At 39.1% G+C, this 22,857-nt stretch overlaps 1 protein-coding gene across 1 annotated transcript; it reads right to left on the bottom strand.

Annotated features, from left to right (window-relative positions):
• Positions 1 to 826: 826 nt before the first annotated feature.
• Positions 827 to 6,897, bottom strand: LOC126582449 (phosphoenolpyruvate carboxylase-like). The gene is made up of 10 exons (XM_050246601.1): positions 6,213 to 6,897; positions 5,139 to 5,533; positions 4,853 to 4,937; positions 4,428 to 4,650; positions 4,175 to 4,278; positions 3,981 to 4,068; positions 3,540 to 3,694; positions 2,328 to 3,326; positions 1,542 to 1,928; positions 827 to 1,229 (listed from the first exon to the last, which is right to left on the bottom strand). The coding sequence occupies exons 1-10, from the start codon at positions 6,378 to 6,380 to the stop codon at positions 930 to 932; spliced, it is 2,904 nt and encodes a 967-aa protein (XP_050102558.1). The 5' UTR covers positions 6,381 to 6,897; the 3' UTR covers positions 827 to 929.
• Between the last annotated feature and the right edge of the window lie 15,960 nt (positions 6,898 to 22,857).

Genomic DNA, 22,857 nt, shown 5'->3' with positions numbered 1-22,857 from the left:
TTACTACATATTTTCTACACTCACAATGTTTGCCAGCTCGTTATATAATCAACTTAAATCAGTTAAATCCATCATGCAATGCAATGTATTTCCTTCTAATTTTTTATGATAAACTAATAGATAATTGACTAAATAAAGTTTCAATAAAAATTTCTAAGTTTTTCTTACAATTTTCGTGGTTTTTATTCAATTTTTATCGATATTGATAATATCCCGATATTTCCATCGAAATTTTCGTGTTTCTGGATTACCTATATTTTCGATATCATCGATATTTTAAACCTTGGTGGTGGTGAATGGTGATCGTGTGCAAGTAAAGTTTTGGACGACTGTACCGTCTTACTCACATATCACAAATATCTTTGTTTGGTATGAATGTAAAAGGTTAAAAGTATCTGCACTGGCATGTTCCTTAAATCAATTTCAATTTTCTTCTTTGGTACGTTATACGAATTTGGATGAAAACTACTTTATGACTCGAGAACCTCAAACTCTTGTAAAATCCCACGACGTGGAAAAGTCATTGACAAAGAATCAAGACAAACCAACACCAAAAAGCTAAAGATAACACCAACACGACAATGATGGCGGGGGTTCGACTCTGAAAAACCGCTGAACGGAAGAGATGTAGCCTGATCCCCATCCGCCGACGGAGCTAAAGTTTTGTTCTTTGTCTGCAGCTAGGGTTTTAGATTATACGTAGTCATGCCAACACATGCATCCACGACAGACTTCCAAAACCACTCTCTTTCGAGAAACGGCCAGACGTAAACCTTGAGGATAGAATTTCCACAACAAGAAAAGCCGTCGAGAATGCAAATTCTGGTTCACACAAGCCAAAATTATCGTTTTATTAAACTTATTACACAAGTTTTTCTTAGATGGAGGTTTGGAGCACTTAAAAAGCCGACACACAAGATACTTGAGCTTCAACCGGTGTTCTGCATGCCAGCAGCAATACCCTTCATGGTCAGAATAAGCGTGTCCTCTAGACCAGGAGCATACTCGCTCGTTGGATTGAGTTTCACAAGCTCCGCTGCCGGCTTGCTTGTTGTTTCCATGTACTCCTTTGACAAGTGTGGCCTTACTTTAACATGGTAGTTTGGATCACGAATCTGCTTCAGTGTATAGGCTTGGCACACGTTAAGTGTCGTGATATATGAATCACGAAGGAGGAGTCGCTGCCTCAAATAAGGATCTCCTTCCAGAAGAGCCCTATGTCCAGCAACCTACAAAATTAACACAAAATGAGATTAGCTCGTCAAAATATTTGTAATAGCACCACTTAGGACTTATAGAGCACTTCACTTAGTTCGCCATTACATATAGGACCGCAATCCAGATTAAAATTAGCCTCATAGAAGTGCTCTTATCGTTTTACCATCAAAGTCTCACAAGAAAGAATACAAGTAACAAACCGCATATGAAGATAATTTACATATCTATGTGAAAGAGAATCGTTAAGTTTCCATCTTTAGCAATATTAAGTATTAAGGTCTGCCTAAACTGTCTTTGTGTCAGTAATTTATGTGATGTGTTACCTGGAGGACGAGGCGCTTAGTTTCTTCATAGTTGGACCTCAATCGGTCACCAAATGACCATAGGTCTTCTGACACAAGAAGCTTGTCATAGAGAGATGCAATACCCGGATCGCCCTTGGCAAACACCATCTCAATTAAATCAATTGTGACTCTGAAAAAAGGCCAGTGGTTATACATCTTGTGGAGCATTTGAAGATTCTTTGCATCCTTCTCAATAGCATGCTTAAATGCTGCCCCGAAGCCAAGCCACACTGGTAAGTGAAATCTTGTCTGGGTCCAAGCAAAGATCCATGGGATTGCACGAAGTGATTCAATGCCTCCACTGGGCTTTCGTTTTGAAGGACGACTCCCAATGTTCATTCGACCATACTCCAACTCCGGTGTTGCCTGCATTATCCAAGAGAATATTACATTTATGAGTTTATTAGCATTTTCATCTTTCTTGGCAAACTATTACAGAACAATCATCAGCTAATTCAGTGACGTGATCAAGGATACAAGGGAGCTTCATAAGAAAATAATTGGGCAAATTTCATTTTATGGTAGGCAAAGCAGAGGAAGAACAGAACTATGATTCCTGTAACTCATAATTTTAACATCTGAGTCAGAAAAACAGGAGAAACCATAAATTGTTTTTAAGGATACATATTATTTAAATGATTAGTTTATATACATGCATAATTTTTTGAACATAAAATATACATGCATAATTGCATATACATATAATACATAGATATATAGATAGAGATTCAAAGAACGATCATGTTGGATAAATAGGATACTTACGAGGCGAAAGTATTCCACAAAACGGGGTTCCTGGAAAACTATTGAACGATATTCCTTTGTTGCAATGACGGCCATTTCATCCATGAGTGCACGCCATTCTGGCTTTGGGGAGACTGGAGGATGCATTCCATGCTCAAGTGTAGCTGCTGTGAAACGCTGGAGTGTTCTAAAGCACAAGTGTTCCTCCCCAAATGATTGTTCAATAACTTCACCTTGAACTGTAACACGAAGTGAACCATGAATAGTGTCGGGTGGCTGAGACAATATAGCAAGATGGGTGGGGCCCCCTCCTCTTCCAACTGTTCCACCTCGACCATGAAACATCGTAAGCTTAACCCCAAATTGTTTTGCAACCTTTATGAGCTCTTCCTGAGCCTTGTATAACTGCCATGCTGCAGATAAACGACCAGCATCCTTCCCGGAATCTGAGTACCCTATCATTACTTCTTGCTTCCCATTGATCTGGTTTTTGTACCAGTCTATTGAAAAGAGACGAGCCACAGCAGCAGGAGCAGCCTCAAGATCAGCAAGCTTCTCAAACAATGGAACAACCCTCAGTGGCTTCTTCACACCACATTCACGTTGTAAAAGCTCAACAGCGAGAACATCAGATGGGGCTGTTGCCATTGATATAATATAAGCACCAAAATTGTCTGAGGGAAGTTCTGAAATGACATGGAACGTTTCCAGCACATCAGCAATTTCTTCAGTCTTGGGAACATCACGGCCAAAAAGGGGGCGCTTGCCATGAAGCTCAGACAAGAGCCATTCTTGCCGACGCTCCTCAGACCATTCTCGATAAGACCCTATCTCCAGGTGCTTTGTTATAGCATTGATGACATCAGTGTGCCTGTCTGATTCTTGTCGTATGTCTAGCCTCACAAGAGACAGCCCAAAAGTAGAAACTTGTCGTAAGAAATCAAGAAGGCTTCCATCAGCAATTACTCGATCGCCACAGGAGCAGAGTGACCGGTAACAAAGTTCGAGAGGCTCCAGAAACTACAAGGGAGCAAAAAGACAGACAATAAATGTTGCATGAGTATGAAGGTTGAGCCAAGTTCAAACACAATTTGTGTACTGAACATCTTTTGTAAATTTATTGAAAGAATACCCGAAGTTTAAAGCTCAGCTTATCTTAGAATTTGGTACTTTGAAAATTCAATCTTTTACAACTTCACAGCGAAACTCATAAATCTTGTGGTTACGAGATACCTGTTCAACATTGGTAAACGTTGTGTCGTCATGAATGTCAGAGACTCCATTGGCTAATAACTGGCGAGCACGTTCACGCGTATTGTAAAGCTTGTCTCTTACATCACCAAGAATAACACGATAAGGCTCATTTGGAGGAATTTTTTTCCAAAACTCTGCATCCAAAAAGGAATAATTAAAAAACAAACTTACAAAATCCCTTAAAATTTATCTTCAAACTTGAATTTAACAAATAATAGAAACTCAAATAAAAAAAACTAGGAGATTTATCTACCAATGTCAATGGTTGGGCATGTCCAAAAACACAACTTCCTTTTTCAAGAATTAAAGATAGAGAACAACTACGAAATATCATAGAAAGCCAAAGATTTGAAGTTTTGATGGATGATATTCAAATAGTTTGAAGGATGATAAAAACATGAATTCATCTGAATTGCATACCTATGTACTGTTTTGCATCCTTCTTTGAAGACCTATGAAGTTCATCAGCACGAGTGCGAAGCTCATCATTGCATCGCCACATAGATAACTGTGGGTAAAAATGGTAATAACAAATACATTATGGAAAGAAAAAAGAAAAAGAAAAAGTCAAATAAAAAAATGTAATTAAGTAGAAGTAATGATTCTTTTGACACCTCAAACATAAGATCCTCTATCTGGGAGAAGTATAAGTTAGCAGCCATCATTCTAGCCAATAAGCATACATCCCGAGTAACTTCAGGAGTGACCCTAGGGTTTCCTGCAGCCCATATTAAGCAGATTTAAGCTACAGAATCAGCAAAATAATTTTAAGGAATTTTTAAAGGGAGAGAGATGCCATAGTGAAAGAAAAAAAGCACTGCATAAGGAAAAACTAACTCATCCAATAATAGCGTGAGATGAACATACCATCACGATCCCCACCCATCCAAGAAGAAAACTGAATGAGAGGGGCATTGTAAGGAACACGTTCGTTTATCCCTATGTTCTTCAAAGCAGTGTCAACACGACGTAAGAATTTTGGTACACCTTTCCAAATTGTCTCATGGAAGTAGCTCATTCCTGCCCTCATCTCATCTTGAGGGGTTGGAGGAGTCCTTCGGATTTCATCTGTACGAAATGCAGCTTGAATCTACATGAAAAGAAAAGGTAAATTACTTAAACTGAATATTCAAGCTTTTGAGAGAGAGGTATTGGAATCTGGGTGCATCTGCGTTGGTATTTTTCAGCAAATTTAAGGAAGCCAATTGCCTAATTCAGAGAAAATGATATTTGAAATTCTAGTTTGGCCTATAATATCAAGGAATTCTATTCCATCATTGGTGTCTACATACCTCCCTTTGTAAAGCCTCATCGAGTTCGTGCTTATCATCAGGCGTAATGTCCTTAGCATACAACTGCGTCAAACAATTTCTTACCCTGAAAAGGTCAAAATTACACAATGTCAACTAAAAAAATAATAAACCATAAAACTGTTGCACCTATAGAATATAACATGTCAACTCCCACACATGAATTTCTTCTAGAAGTGCAAAGTGAGGTCGGATAATAAACACATCCTGAGCAAGTTGCTTAACCAGCAGGCTTTCGCAATTTGTCAAACATAACTGCAGAGCTAACCTTGCATGCTTTTGAAGCAAAGACCTGCGAACAGACTGAGTAGGATGTGCAGTCAGAACTAAATCTACAGTCTGGTTCTTCAAGGCATCAAAAACTTCTTCTGGGGACTTTTTCAGGTCCCCCACAAGCCTCTTGAGAGTCTCTTCAATGTCTGACTCCGTAGTAGCCGACGCCTCATCAGCAAAATCTCCCTTCTTCTTCAACTTGATCCTCCTCCGGTACGCAATCTGAACTTCCTCGGCCAAATTTGCCAAGTTAAGCATGTGAGAAAAGGATTTAGCAATGACAATGGAGTCCCCGGGTTCCAAACTCGTTAGCATTTTCCCGAGTTCCTCCAACTTTTGAGGGTCCTGCTTTCTTTCATATTCCGCGGAAAGCTCATAACAATCTTGCACCTAGTCCAAATAAGTTTACAAAAGTCAATAATTTGCTCGTTTACCATCACATTCTCTCATGCGAGAAGTGCCCCAATCATCTAAAACTAAGAACCTTTTGAGTGAAAATTCACATGTTAAAAACTAAATAATTATTTTTCTCTGTCAGTAAAGATTAAACCAAAACCCTATCAATTTTTTTTTTTTTTGGAACAAAAACCCCATCAATTTTTTTTTATTAAACAAACGATGTTATCTAAACTAGGGGGTGGGGTAATGGGTTAAGCATCACAATTGGCTAGCATAATGTGGTTGAAATTCGTCTTTTGCAAGAATCGAATCTAAAATCTCTTACTTATAAATGAAAAGAAATAACAGTAGTATTAAGTAGTAAACCGTCGTCAATTTTATGACGGCTAAAGGAGTGAAAAGTCAGAAATTTTATTCTATTTTAATTAAAAATACACTAAAATAAAAATGTCAAATATTCCCAAACAGGCATTATAAAACAAAGCGATAATACCAAGGTATGCACCAGATAAACAAAAACACGCATAATAATAACCACGAAAAATGGAAGCAACCAGAACCAGATCAAAACTACAATGGGTTATCCATAAAATTTGCTAAAAAGTAATCAAAATATTAAAAATAAGTTGATTAATAATTTAAAAAAAAAATAAATAAAAGTAGAATATACCGTTTCTCTGAGACTCTCTCCATGTAAATCCTGAAGAATATCAAGGAAGCGATCCAACAGCAGAGCATCGTACTCAACCAGTTTGTCATCCTCAGAGACCTTCCCAGGTGCCAAAAGCCTCAGCTGGGCGTCAATTGAAGCCATCTTCTCCAAGTTCCTTGCAGCCATGGTCGTCTTCTCTCCCTCTCTCTTAGTTTCTGGGTTGCTCTCTCTCTCAGTTTCTGGGTTGCTCTCTCTCTTAAGTTTCTGGGTCTCTCTCTCAGTTTCCGGGTTGCTCTCTTTCTCTCTAAGTTTATGGGTAGTTCTCTTCTGTGGCGTTTTAAGCAGCAGAGATATGCATGGTATTTTTTATTGAAAACAAGCAAATCCGAACGGGAAATGAGTGGAATAAATTGAGTTTCAGAGGGACTATAAACCCAATTGAAGTAGGACACAAACTCTATTAAATCTTCTTCCTTTTTTGGTATTTTTTTAAAGAAAATTATAAAAAATAAAAAAGATGAAGAAAGAGTGGGAAGCAAAGCGAATCCCGTGTGACCCAGATGAAGAAAAAGGGCGGGGAGTTTCCAGAAAAACGGGTAGCTTATGATCCGGGCACGAGAAAGTGGCAGTAGAAGAAAAAGCAAAAATGCAGAGTATTTTAGAAGGTGGAGGAGGGTTTAATCACGGAACGGTCCGACAAGTACATTTCTGTTGTTGGTTTGGTTTTTTTGTTTTTTTTTTTGTCAGAATGCTGTTGGGTTTTTTATCGGAATTTTAATGAAAAACTTCCGGTACTGTTTACTTTAACGAAAAATCATATTTTTACACTAAAAAGTCAATCATGTTACTATTCACTTTACCCTTTATTTTGTCTTTATCATTAAAACTCAAAGTTTTCAAGTCATTTTCATTAGTTTTTTTTTTTTTTCATTCATATAAATATAGGATAATGTATGTGACTTGTTGTAGCCTATTTTATCTGACAATAGGAAAGAGGCCGTCATTTTCATTAGTTTTTTTTTTCTCATTCATATAAATATAGGATAATGTATGTGACTTGTTGTAGCCTATTTTATCTGACAAGAGGAAAGAGGCCGGCGGCAAAGGAACAGAGTGAGGAAATATGCCTTTATTTATAGTAGTAAGAGGGAGAATAAATCCTTCATTCCCAAAGAATACAAGTCCATTAAGATCAAGCAAGTATACTTTAGGATACTCCCCCTGAGTTTGACACAATTCCAAAGAGAACTAACAATGTTACAACTCAGAAAGTTTACGCATACCAATTCCTTGAACAAGTTTCTAAAACATCGCCTTCGGCAGTGATTTGATGAAGAGGTTGGCAAATTGTCTTGTGAACAGATTTGCGTGACTTCAATCTTCTGATGCTCTTGTTGTTAATGTGAGAAAAAGAACTTCGGTGCAATGTGCTTGGTGTTGTCTCCTTTGATGTAACCCTTCTTGAGCTGTTCCATGCATGTCGCGTTGTCTTCATAGACCATCTTTGGGACATCCACGATGGGGTAAAGATCGTAGGAGCTTCGAATATGGCGCACTACTGCTCTCAACCAAAAACATTCCCGAGTTGCTTCATGTAAGGCGAGAATTTTAGCATGGTTAGACAAAGTGACAACTAAGGTCTGTTTAGTTGACCTCTAAGAGATTGCGGTGCCTCCAACGATAAAGACATAACCCATTTGAGAATGCACCTTGTACAAATCAGATAAGTATCATGCGTCGGCATAACCAACAAGGCGAGAATCAACTAGAGAAGCGGGGGTTACGACATTACACAAGGATCTGTAGGGATAGAACAAGCCCAAATCCGTAATACCCTTAAGGTAACGGAAAATGTCTTTTAACACTAGTCCAATGTCTGTGTGTTGGTGCATTATTGTATCTTGCCAAAAGATTAACATCGAAGGAGATGTCGGGTTTAGTGCATTGAGCTAAGTACAATAAAGTGCATATTGCACTTAGATAAGGAACTACAGGCTCCAAAATCTCTTCATCATCCTCCTTCGAATGGAAGAGATCTCGTTTTGCATCTAGTGATTGAACGACCATAGGAGTATTCGAAGGCTTCGCTTTATCCTTGTTAAAGCGGCACAACACCTTATGGGTGTAGTTTATTTGATGACTAGGATTGCATCCAAACAGTGCTCTATCCCGAGACCAAGATAGTATCGAGCCTTTCCTAGATCTTTCATCTCAAATTCTAAATGAGGTTCATGTCATTAACATATACTACAACTATCGAAAAACCGGAATGTGACTTCTTAATGAATACACATGGGCATAGTTCATTGTTCATATATCCCTAACTAGTCAAATACTCACTCAAACGGTTATACCACATTTTTTCAGATTGCTTTAAACCGTAAAGTGAATGCCTCAACCGAATTGAGAGCATGTTCTGGGGTTTAAAAAAATTTGATCCTGTAAATGTAAGTCCTTCGGGAACTTTTATATAAATTTCCGTATCAAGTTTCCCATGGAGATACGTAGTTACTAAGTCTATAAGTTGCATACTCAGTTTTTCGGAAACTACCAAACTGATAAGGTAGCGAAAAGTAATCACATCCATAACGGGTGAATAAGTTTCATCATAGTCAATCCCAGGGTGTTGTGAGAAGCCTTGCGTAACAAGACGAGCTTTGTAATGTACAATTTTGTTCTTCTTATTACGCTTCCGAACGAAAACCCACTTGTAACTAACGGGCTTCACATGTGGAGGAGTAGGAACTACAGGTCTAAACACCATACGTTTCACAAGCAAATTAAGTTCGACTTAGATTGCTTGTTTCCAGTTTGACCAATCGGTTCTACATCGACATTCATCAACAGAACGGGGTTCAATGTCATCACTCAATATGATCTCAGTTGCTACTGCATCGTCGAAGATCATCTCATTTTTACACCACACATCATCTAAGCTAGCATAATAGACTGAAATCTCATGATTCTCGGGAGGAGGATTCCTCTCTTCAAGGATGTTTCTGTAATCTACAATTTCCTCATAAGTTGGATAAAATGAGTAAACGACAGTTGGATTCACGGTAGGCTCTTCAGAAGCCTGTGCCGTAGGTTTCTTCTTCTGAGGGTGTGAATCCTTTGAACCAAGAAGTTTGCCTTGCTTATGTGTAGGGGCAAATGATTGGCTAGCCGCTAATGTACATAGATCACTAAAGTTGGTGTCTCGGGCCTCTAGGAGGGAAGTTTGTTGTACACTTGGTAAATCCATCTTTGCAGGCACATTCACAGCTAGAATATGTGATATTGTCACTCGTCCTAGATCGGTGAAAGCATCTGGCATGCTCTGAGCTATGCTCTGGAGATCTAACATGCGCTGCATTTCAGTTTCAGACTGAGCGGTCCGAGGATCTATATGAGACAAAGCGGGAGTCGTCCACGATAATTCGTGTCATTCTTATCTTCCTCTAACGATGGGAAGATTGTCTCGTAGAAGTGACAATCCACGAAATGAATGGTAAACAGATCACTTGTCAAGGGTTCTAAGTAACAAATAATCGAAGGAGGATCATATCCGACATAGATTCCCATCATTCACTGAGGCCCTATTTTTGTACGCAAGGGCGGCGAAATCAGGACATAGACCGCACAACCAAAAACGCGCAGATGCGATATGTTGGGTTCGTATCTGGTAACCAACTGAAGGCGCTATATGGTTAGGTCGCAACAGGCTTCAGGCAGACCAACATGGCTACGTGCAATATTACATGACCCTAAGCAACGATCATGAGCTTGGTACGTATGATCAACGATTGAGTAATCATTTGTAAGCACTTAATGAATGCCTCTACCAGGCTGTTCTGGGTATGAACATGGTGTACTAGATGTTCAACTTCAACCCTAACGGACATGCAATAATCATTAAAAGTTTTAGATGTGAATTCTCCAACATTATCCAAACGAATAGATTTGATCGGATAATCAAGGTGGTGAGCCCTTAGCTTGATAACTTGAGCCAACAGTTTAGAGAATGCAGTGTTCCTTGTGGACAACAAGCACACGTGTGACCAACGTGTGGAAGCGTCAACCAAAACCATAAAATATCTAAATGGTCCGCATGGAGGGTGAATCGGTCCACAAATGTCCCCTTAAATCTTTTGTATAAAAATAGGAGGATTCGAACAAATATTGTCATAAGAAGGCTTAGTAATAAGGTTTCCCATAGAACATGTTTGACATGCGATTCCTAGAATCAAACCTAAACTTCAGGTTAGTGGATGCCTATGTGATGATTTGAGGATACGGTGCATCGCTATTCGTCCAGGATGTCCCAAACGATCATGCCAAAATGAAATTTCGTGCGCGGTCCCAGAGGTAGGGCCAGCCACATAGTGGCTTTCTATGAAGCGTATAGTCGTAGTATACAGACCACTCGGGATACGCTCCATCTTTTCTAGAATATGCTTCTGGCTATATTCATAGGAAGTTATGCAAATAAATTCCACTCCGTTTTCTACGTGGGTTTCAGCATGGTAATTGTTATCTTTAATGTCCTTAAAGCTCAACAACGTTCTTTCGGAACGTGGAGAATAAATTGCCTCATTAATGGTCACAATTGTACCATTGGACAACATTATACGTGCCTTACCGTATCATTCGATCATGTTGGATGGACCTGAAAGGGTTGTCAGATGTGCATTCTTAGGCACGAAGTTAATGAAATAGTTGCGTTCACGCAAACCGGTGTGCGTGGTTGCACTATCTGCCAAACAACTAACTTCCTCACTAGTTATACCTTGAATGAAAATTAATTTGAATTGGTCACATGCATAAAAGTTCTTAAAACAATATCCATTCAAAATAATTTAAGTATTCAAGGATGAAAATTAATTAAAACTAAATATCCAAAAAATAAATCACCAACAAATAATCCAAACATAAAGGAAAATTGTTCAAAATTAAGCAAAAAACATAAGGTGGGGTTCGGCCACTACTATGGAATTCGGCCCCATGGTCTTATTTCAACTAAAAAAATAGTTTATGTCTAAGATTGTAATCTTCCACAGATGTGGTATCTTTCTGAACGTTAGAAACCTCCATTTTGGTACTTCCCGGTTTGTCCACTTGCATATAGTTTGACTCAAACTTCTTACGATAAGAATGATATTCAGCTATAACTTTCTTGGGAGCTCGGCAAACACGAGACCAATGGTGATTTGAACCACAACGATAACACATGTTCGCATCCATGGTTTCAGGTGCTTTGCCCTTATTCTTGAAGTTTGGGGCCTTGAAAGCGAGGTTAGGGAGCTTTGAGGCTTTATTTTCTCCCTTAGATGAGCCTTGACTCTGTTGACCATGACAAGGTGGTTTTTGGCTGCCTCTACCATGCCTTTTTTGGCATTTTGGGCGTTGGTTCATGCTATAGTATGCTTCAGGCACATCAGTCGTCCCAGTAGGTCGAGCTTGATGATTCTTCATTAACAACTGATTCTGCTTTTAGCGAGAAGTAAAACAGAGATTAAATCCGAGAACTTAGTGAACTTTTGAGCTCTGTATTGTTGTTGCAGGACAATATTAGTAGCAGAGAAGGTCGAATACGTTTTCTCCAGGAGATCCTCTTCGGTCAAAGTTTCGTTAAAAATCTTGAGAAGTGATTGGATTCGACAAACTTCAGAATTATTTTCATTCACAGACTTAAAGTCTTGGAAGCGCAAATGCTGCCAGTCATGTCCTGCTTTAGGCAAGATGATGTCATTTTGGTGATCAAAACGATCCGCCAAAGTGACCCATAGTGCTTATGGATCCTCCTCAGCAAGATATTCAGTTTGTAATGTGTCATGAATATGTATTCAGATGAAGATCATAGCAGTGACTTTCTCAGCTTCGCCAACAGGGTTGTCCATCTCATCTTCAATGGTGGGACGCAAATTCTTAGTAGTGAAATGGAGCTTCACATCTTGGACCCACTTGAGGTAGTTCATTCCAGAAACCTCCAAAGTGGTGAAGTTGAGTTTGTTCACATTCGACATGTTCCTATCACAAAATAAAGGACAAGATGTGGTTATTGTAATGGAGAAACAAAATCAATCCATTCATATAAGAGTAGAACATTTAGGTTCTAATAGACATGTATTGGTTAAAATTCACATGAACAAGCTTCGAGTTTTCATGGGTGATGTTTTTAAGGAAAACTTCAGGTTTTCAAACAAGGCATGTTTCTAGAAACTTCAGGTTTCGAAATGATTATGAACTTCAAGTTCATATATTCTTACAGACAAACACAAATATATACACAAAAAAATGCAACAAGAAAATATGTAAATAGAACTTCAGGTATATAATTATAATTGAATTAATTATTTGGACTTCGGGGCAAAATTAAAGTGTGGGTGAAAAAATATAAAATCCATTTAGGCCTAAAATAATTAGGCAATTAAACTTGAGGCAAAAAAATTGGACCAAAGCCCACGGGTGGGCTGAGTAAACAGGAGCCGTGCGGCCCAGGCCCAAGAATGGGTTGGGATCGGCTAGGGTGGATTAGGCTTAAAGAGCAGGTGGGCTGCAGGCCCAATAGTAACAAAAATGGTTGCAATGGAAGCTGGGCCCAAAAAGATGGCCTAGACGGGGGCATGATCAAGTGTAATGCGACACTAGGGGATACTGTGTACGGGAATTGTGCTGGGTCAAACAGAAACCCAATAGGTGGTTGGATCTGGGTTGGGACAACAAATGGCAGTAGCAAGCCCATCGTCTCTGATGATGGTGAGGTCCTAAACACGACTGCAAGTCGTGATTTCCTAAGAATGACAGCGGTGAGGCTATGGCCGACTGCGGGCGGCGCTGGGTGTTTGGGTTCGATGGCAAAAGGCATTTTCTCAGCCATTTTCAGATTTCCCTGACGTTTAAACCTAGGTTTCCATCCACGATTTGGGTTACCAGTTGAACCCACAAGTTTCATCGTGCCGTGACCCCCAAGGAAAGTTGCCTGAAGTGACGCTGGTATTTCTCCCGATTTAGTTTTGACACCCAGCGCTACTAAGGTGTCTTGAATACCTTTGACCCAAGCCCAAGTGGGCCTCGAATCTTCAACTCGCATCAGCACCTGTTGGTTCAAAGGATTCACACCCAGGAAGAGGAAACCCACGACATAGGCTTTTGAAGAGCTTACCGTGAATCTGATTGTCATTTACTCATTCTATCAAACTCATGAGGAAATTCTAAATTACGGAAGTGTCTTTGAAGAGATGAATCATTCTCCCGAGAATTGTGAGATGTTAGTATATTATGCTAGCTTAGATGATGTGTGGTGTAGAAATGAGATGATTGTTGATGATGCATTAATAGATGCAATAGCTACTAAGATCATGTTGACCGATGACATTGAACCTTGTTCCATTGATGAATGTCGACGTAAAACTGATTGGTCAAATTGGAAACAAGTAATCCAAGTTGGACTCGATTCATTTGCAAAACGTAAGGTGTTTGGACCTGTAGCTCTTACTCTTTTATATGTGAAGCTCGTTGGCTACAAATGGGTTTTCATTTGGAAGCGTAATGAGAAGAACAAAATTGTGTGTTACAAAGCTTGTCTTGTTGTGCAAGGCTTTTCACAACACCCCGGGATTGACTATGACTAAACTTATTCACCCGTTATGGATGTGATTACTTTTCGTTACCTTATCAATTTAGTAGTTTCCGAAAAACTGAGTATGCAGCTAATGGATGTAGTAACTGCGTATCTCTATGGGGATCTTGATACGGAAATTTATATGAAAATTTCCGAAAGACTTACATTGACTGGATCAAATATTTCCAAACCCTGGAACACGCTCTCAATTCGGCTGAGGCGTTCACTCTATATTTTGAAGTAATCCGGAAGAATGTTGTGATATAACCATTTGAGTGAGTATTTAACTAGTCAGGGATATGTGAACAATGAACTATGCCCTTGTGTGTTCATTAAGAACTCACATTCTGGTTTTGTGATAGTTGAAGCATATGTCAATGACATGAACCTCATCGGAACTCGTGAACATCTCGTGAGAATTGCAGCGCACCTGAAGTTGGAATTTGAGATGAAAGATCTAAGAAAGACTCGATACTGAGCACTATTCTGATGAAATCTTAGTACATCAAGTGAAGTACACCCAGAAGATGTTGCTTCGCTTTAATGAGGATAAAGCGAAGCCTTCAAGTACTCCTATGGCTGTTCGATCACTAGATGCAAAACGAGATCCTTTTCATCCGAAGGAGGATGTTGAAGAGATTTTGGAGCCTGAAGTTCCTTATCTAAATGCAATAGGCACTTTATTGTACTTAGCTCAATGCACTAAACTCGACATCTCCTTCGCTGTTAATATTTTGTCAAGATACAGTAATGCACCAACATGCAGACATTGGACTGGTGTTAAAGACATCTTCTGTTACCTTAAGGGTACTACGGATTTGGGCTTGTTCTATCCCTACGGATCCTCAAGTGATGCCGCACCCCCTGCTTCTCGAGTCGATTCTCGCCTTGTTGGTTATGCCGACGCATGATACTTATCTGATTTGTACAAGGCGCATTCTCAAATAGGTTATGTCTTAACTATTTGAGGCACTGCAATATCTTGGAGGTCAACTAAACAGACCTCTTTTGGAGGTCAACTAAACAGACTTAATTGCCACTTCGTCTAACCATGCTAAAATTCTCGCTTTACATGTAGCAACTTGGGAATGCTTTTGGTTGAGAGCAGTTGTGGGCCATATGTGAAGCTCCTGCGATCTTTACCCTTTCGTGGGTGTATCGACGATGATCTATGAAGACAACATAACATGCATCGAATAGCTCAAGAAGGGTTACATTAAAGGAGACAACACCAAGCACATTGCGCCAAAGTTTTTCTTCTCACATCAACAACAAGAGCATTAGAAGATTGAAGTCATGCAAATCCGTTCACAAGACAATTTGGCCGACCTCTTCACCAAATCATTACTGAAGGCAATGTTTCAGAAGCTTGTTCAAGGAATTGGTATGCATAAACTTTTTGAGTTGTAACATTACTAGTTTTCTTTGGAATTATGTCAAACCCAGGGGGAGTATCTTGAAGTATACTTTCTTGATCTTAATGTACTCTTTTTCCCTATGATTAGGAATATTTTTCCCACTGAGTTTTAGCTAACTAATTAGGTTTTAACAAGGTACCCATCTTGGGTTGATCATATCATGTCCCATAGACGTTTCTTTTGACCTTGCATTTCTCACGCATTTTTCCTTAGACTATGGATTTTGTCGCTACTCGGGTTGTTGCCATAGCCTTAGGGTTTTTTAGTGAGACTTACCTCGTTATGCAAGTTCCTACCTTATTGAGAATAGCGTTGTTCCCAGAATCAGTGCCGACTAGTCGACTTCCTCAACTTTTGCTTGATGCTAAATCTACCTTGAGTATTTACACATTCAAAGGGGGAGTGTTATGAACTTTCCTAGGTTAAGTGTGATTGTATAAATCCTAGATTGGATTTGATTTTAGTTATTCTTTCCGATATGGACTTGTATTCCTTGGGGATGAAGGATTTCTTCTCCCTCTTATTACTATAAATAAAGGCACTGTGTAGGGGGGGATAACATATCCTCAACACATACATTCCCCTATGATTCTACAAACACATCTCTCCTCTTTCTCTTCCCTTGTTGGCGACCTCGTTCCCATTGTCAGATAAAATAGGTTACAATAATAATGTGTTTGTTGATAATTGAATTATTAGTTCAGTATTGGTAACGTGCTTATTTTTTATTAGTGACACATAGTTTAGTTTAAAATTTTATTCTCTAGAACATTACCCGTATATATAGAGAGTAGTTTTACAACTCGGACATGGAGACCTGAAATTTAGTAATTTACACAAAAAATTGCATACATTTATAACTTTTAGCTAAAATATTATATTTTTCGTTTAAGTACTAATAAAAAAAGTCAATCAAAACAATTTTATAAATTTCATATAATTCAAAATAATTACATGATCGCAACTTAGCATCGATCAACTTTATTTTTGACACGTTGATTAAATTTTCCAACGATTAGACTATTAAATTTCTCGATCACAAAGTCACTACTCAATAATGACTTTTGAAAAAACATGTTACGGTATGTATTTTCTTGTATGTTTTCTAATTTTATTATGTATACTTGTAAAAATAAATAAATTATGTAACAACTCATCCCTAGTTTTACAATTTTATTAATTTTAAAAGAGTGCATTAATGAAAATACCCCTAGAGGTGACATTGTTGACTTTCGTTGATTGTTATTTCGTGATGCATATGAGCTATTATTTTATCGTATTCTCGAAGTACTCGATGGTACAAATGTGTGGGTGCATGCAGATTTGAATTTGGAGCTACGATGAAGATATTACGGAACTACGAACGTGAAGGGCATTTTGGTAATTTCATGTTGCAGGGATATTTTTCTATTGTCTTTTGTGACATTTGTTTTGTGAGCTAGTAGGGCTTACAACGTATTTTCTCCTCTCTCCCTTGTGTCCCCTAATTTCTCAGACATCTCTCTTTCTTTCAACTCTCATTTTTCTCTCTCACTAAAAGTTCTCATCTCTTTACCTTTGCACTCCCTCTTTCTCTCAACTTCTCCTTGTCTTTCTCTCTGTAGGTGTAGAAACCACACCACACCACACCATTCTCGTCGGAAGGACGAGCACCACCACCACAAACCTAGACTAGTCACGAACCTCTACCTACTGCCATGATTTCCTCTCCCTCATCCTACTCTGATTCACTCCAATCCAGGAACTAGCACCAGCACCCATTTTCCTACGATCTCATTGAAGGAAAAATTTTGTCCTAACTAAGAACAAGTATGAACATTTGAATACATATGCTAGCAATTAACACTTTAAAGTAGGCATGCATCCAAAAACAATTCATAAAACCCATGACTTTCAAAGCCTAGTATATGGTGAACCAAAATAAACTCTTTAAGAACATTAAAGAGAAGTAAAGATTTAGAGTTTCTTTACCCTTGAAGATCATCCTTGTTTACACAAGGGATTCACCCAAGTGGAGGGCCTTCAAGTCACCTCCAAACTCCTTGAATCCTCCTTGTGTTATCCTCCCTTTGGTGCTCCTTTGAAGATTTGAGAAATAAGGATTTGTTCTCCAAAACACCAAAAGCTTGATGTCTCTAATTCTCTACACCAAGGATGTATTTTGTGAAGATGATATGGATGACTTAAGGAAGAAGAGATTGCTAGATGTCCCTTCCTTTAGTGGCTGCCCTCTTGGAAGAAAATGGAGAGAACGTTTCACCCAATTTCAATTAGAAAACACCTTAATGAAAATAAAGCTATAAAATTCCTTTTATACTTCATTTCTTTGGTGAGTGGCAAGCTTGCAATTAAGCAAACTTGCAATTCACCCTAATGGCCGGCCCTCCTTATTGTTATTGGGCTATTTGCCCATTTTGTTTTAGTTGTCATACAACTTAAACATAATGGGCCTTTTGGACCAAAACGCTTTTGGGCCCCGTAACCCAAAACCAACATATAAGCCCAATACGAACCTTTCGTATAATTAATTAACTAATTAATTAATCTTGACCATTCTTCAATTAAACCATTTAATTGCTTATCCATTTCATATAATTTCTTCACATACATCCTTACTCGGTGTACGATCCATTAGGTTCCAATTAGCGAGGCAGTGGGCGATGTTACTCTTAACTATCGATTGTGAATTGAAACCACATTTCAATTCTCCCTTTAATGATTAGTGTTACCTAATCATTTGGGCTTCCACAAACCATGAGTGACACCTAGCAGTATGTCATGGTTACCCAAGCTAAGTAGAATTGGTTGGAGAACCTATCCAGTTACAATTACAATGCAATACGGTCCTTCTCTAATACAATACTCTTAATCACATTGTTTAAGTGATAGTTGGTTTCATGTCTACTATCCAATGTGATACTTTCCTATATGATTCCCTTGAATATGATTTGGAACAAACTTCCTAAGTCATATTCATTTGCTTTGGCCAAAGACTTTAGAATCATATCTTAGAGTATTCTCCCTCCACCATGGAAGGTTAGAGATCCCTTGTTGTACATTCATATGCCTACATGACTAGATAGCTTGACCCCAACAATGCCGTGGACACTCCAAAGGAATGCCGTTGACAGGATCAAAGATCAAGGACCTAACCATTAGACATCGATGATGCCTCAGGTCAAAGGACTACTTTGCATTTTGCAACCTTAGAGTTCATACATGACATGTATGTTCGAACTCTCTTTTGATCGTAGTTCAGTGTACTCGAGTACTCTTTCGAGCACCTATGTGTTTGTCTTAGTGTCCAACACCAAATGACTTGAGACTAGTTATACTCACGATTGAGTCAACATAACACATACTAGCCTTAGCGGATTGTCAATGCCCAATTAGCAATCCTATGGCTAGGAACGTTTTAGGAATGAACATAAGAGAAAGGTCTCGATAATCTAACTCATTAGATCACTTATCTCTTAGAACAAATACATTCCTTGGATTCCCTTATTGCTTAAACACATGATACAAATAAATAGTGATTAACAATAAGATTGCCCTCCATTAAACATATAATAGTTTAACACAATAAGTATTCCAAAAAGCTATTACATCAAATGAGTGGCTTTGTGGGCATACTTCCAACAATCTCCCACTTGCACTCAAAGCCACCTTCCCATGTATCTAATACCCATCTTTTCCATATGACGGTCAAGCTGGATCTGAGACATTGGCTTTGTCAGTGGATCTGCTACGTTATCGGCTGAAGCAACTTTGAGGATATTGATTTTCCCCTCGGCAGCATATCTTCTAATGATATTAAAGCGTCTGTCAATATGCTTGTTCTTTTGATGTGCCCTGGGTTCCTTGGCTTGAGCTATCGCCCCACTATTATCACAGTACAAAGTTACTGGTGATGTAATGGTTGGAACCACCCCAAGTTCAGCGATGAACTTCTTCATCCAGAACGCTTCTTTACCGGCTTCAGCTGCAGCGACATATTCAGCCTCTGTCGTGGAATCAGCAATTACACTTTGCTTCTTGCTTTTCCAACTGACAGCCCCACCATTCAGAGTGAATACATATCCGGAGTTGGAACTTCTATCATCGACGTCAGATTGGAAATCTGCGTCTGTATAGCCTTCCACTCGCAACTCTGATGCTCCTCCATACACGAGGAACATGTCCTTAGTTCTTCTTAAGTACTTAAGGACCGTCTTGACAGCTCCCCAGTGTTCTGATCCTGGGTTAGATTGATATCGACTAGTAATGCTCACAGCATATGCAATATCTGGCCTTGTGCATATCATGGCATACATAAGACTTCCTATGGCTGAAGCATAAGGAACACAACTCATTTGCCGTATCTCTTCAGGAGTTTTAGGTTCCATGGATTTAGAAAGGTGAATTCCATGTCCAACAGGAAGAAAACCTTTCTTAGATTGTTCCATCTGGAACCTACTTAGCACCTTATCAATGTACATAGATTGGGATAATCCAATTAATTTTCTGGATCTATCACGATAGAGCTTTATCCCAAGTACATAAGATGCATCTCCCAAATCTTTCATGTGGAAGGTTTTGGACAACCACACTTTTACAGAAGAAAGTATTGCAGTGTCATTCCCGAATAGTAATATGTCATCTACATATAACACTAGGAATACTACTGCATCCCCAACGACCTTTTGATAAACACAATTGTCGTCTTCGTTTTGAGTAAAACCAAACGTTTTGATTTCAGTGTCGAAACGAATGTTCCAGCTCCTGGAGGCTTGCTTAAGTCCATAAATGGACCTTTGGAGCTTGCATACCTTAGTCTTTTCAGACTTGGACACGAAACCTTCGGGTTGAGTCATATAGAGCTCTTCCTCTAGGTAGCCGTTCAGAAAGGCCGTCTTCACGTCCATTTGCCATATCTCATAATCATGGTACGCAGCTATCGCAAGCAAAATCCGAATGGACTTAATCATGGCTACAGGAGAGAAGGTTTCTTCATAGTCAATCCCTTCTCTTTGCCTATAACCCTTGGCTACTAGTCTAGCCTTATAAGTCTCCACGTTCCCATCAACGCCTATCTTCCTCTTGAAGACCCATTTGTTTCCAACAGGTACAATACCTTCTGGAGGGTCTACAAGAGTCCAGACCTGATTTTGATACATGGAATCCATCTCGGATTTCATGGCCTCTTGCCATCTCTTTGAATCAATGTCGGACATTGCTTCAGTGTAGTCTCTAGGGTCCTCCTTTGTTTCATTGTCACCTAGAAGGCACAATTCATCAAAGTCATTGTCTAAGCCATACCTTTCAGGTGGCTTACTAACCCGTTCAGATCTACGTGGAGCTAGGGGTTTAGGAACAGGATTGTCAATATGTCGAGTGCTCATTTGTGGTTCATTATTAATCTCATTAATTTCCATCTGTTTGCTTATAGTTCCTTTGAGAACAAATTGTTCTTCAAGAAACATAGCATTTCTGGCGACAAAGACTTTCTGGTCGTCAGGATGGTAGAACTCGTATCCCATAGTTTCTTTAGGATATCCCACAAAATAACATCTTACTGATCTCGCTTCAAGCTTAGTAGCTTCAAGCTTCTTGACATATGCTTCACAACCCCAAATCTTAACATGTTTAAGACTTGGCTTTCTTCCATGCCATATCTCATAGGGCGTTTGTGGAACTGACTTGGAAGGTACTCTATTAAGCAAGTAAGCTGCTGTATATAGAGCATATCCCCAGAATGTTACTGGTAGATCAGCGGAACTCATCATAGAACGAACCATGTTCATCAAGGTTCGATTTCTCCTTTCAGAAACTCCATTAAGTTGAGGAGTTCCTGGAGGAGTCCACTGTGATATTATTCCACACTCTTTGAGATAATCTAGGAACTCATTACTCAGATATTCACCCCCTCGATCTGATCTTAGGGTCTTTATCTGTTTCCCAGTTTGCTTCTCAACTTCATTCTTGAATTCTTTGAACCTTTCAAAGGATTCTGACTTGCACTTCATAAGATACACATAGCCAAACCGAGAGTGATCGTCGGTGAATGTGATATAGTAGGAGAAGCCTCCTCTCGACGTAGTAGACATAGGTCCACAAACGTCAGTGTGGATTAACCCTAGAATTTCAGTGGCACGCTCTCCTTTTCCAGTAAATGGAGATTTGGTCATTTTCCCTTTCAAGCAACATTCACAAGTACCCATCTGGTCATTACCTAATGGGCGGAAATATCCGTCTTTCGACATCTTGCGAATCTTATCAAGGTTCACATGTCCAAGTTTAAGATGCCACATCTTTTCTTGGTTAACACCTTCTCTAGCCCTTTTGGGTTTTGAGGTATTCCCGCTTTCAATACAGTGCAACCCACTATTCGTCTCTAGGTGAAAAAGTCCCTCTATCATATTACCTTGAGAGATAATACGACCATTCAAGTATAAAGTGCAACTCATTTTGTCAAACAATACTGAGTGCCCATCTCGTAAAAGCTTAGAGATGGAAATCAAATTCTTTATACATGAAGGAAAATATAAATAATTTTTAAGTTCCAGGACTTCCCCAGAGGGTAGGTTAAGCATATAGGTGCCTATTGCTTTTACTGAGATTTTAGTGCCGTTCCCAACTCGCACAATCATCTCCCCATTGCTCAGTGACTTGCTCCCTACTAGTCCCTGCATCGTATTACAGATATGTTGACTAGCGCCTGAATCAAATATCCAGGAATTGGAGCCCACTGTAAAAGAACTCTCTATGACAGAAATAGTCTCTTCAAAAGTTCGTGTCATAAGGCTCGCAATGCGCACCCTGTATTTCTTCTTCCAACGTTCATCCTTTCCACAATGAAAGCATGTTCCTTTGGATTTCTTTGCCTTCTTCTTATGCAACCTTTTCCTTATGTTTGCATTCTCACTCCCACTGTCCATTTTGAAACCTTTTTCAAATCTACAGCACATGTCAATCATCTCTTTCAAAGAATGATCGAATCTATTCACTTTATAGTTTACAATAAACTTAGTGAAATCATCCGAGAGAGATGCAAGGAAAAAGTCTTGGGCCATTTTCCCATCGATGGAAGTTCCTAAACTTTTAAGATCTTTAAATATCTTTTCCATCTTTTGTCCATGTTTATGAACCGATGCCCCATTTGCCATCTTGGCATTCATTAGACTACAAACATTTGAGAATCGTACATTACTAGTCTCAATGTCATGCATCTTATGCAAACTTTCAACCATGGCACAAGAAGTGTCCATGTGCTTATGTAGCTTCATAAGCTCCTCACTAAGTGAAGTAAGGATTAAGCATTTGGCTTGTAAGTCATCCTCATAGTGTCTAATATAATTTTGACACTCCTCCTTTGAAGCTAGTTTCGTAGGAGGTACATGAGGAGGGGATTGCTTAAGCACATACAATATGTCTTTCACCTTTGAGACATTCTCAATATGGCGATACCAAGCAAGGAAACGTTGGCCCTTAAGGCCCCTTTTGTCAAGTATAATGGTGGGTATAATTTTAGGCATGTCGTTCACTACATAACATAACAGAAATCGTATTAGATTGTTTGTTTAAAACTATTTGATTGGGTCTTTAAATCAAATAGTACCACCCACTATTTTTGGCAAATTCCACATCCCTCAATAGAATTCGA

Source organism: Malus sylvestris, chromosome 9 (assembly GCF_916048215.2).
Source record: "Malus sylvestris chromosome 9, drMalSylv7.2, whole genome shotgun sequence".
NCBI lineage: Eukaryota > Viridiplantae > Streptophyta > Magnoliopsida > Rosales > Rosaceae > Malus > Malus sylvestris.
The sequence above is the reverse complement of the archived record's forward strand: the minus strand, read 5'-3'. Positions and strand labels throughout refer to the sequence as shown.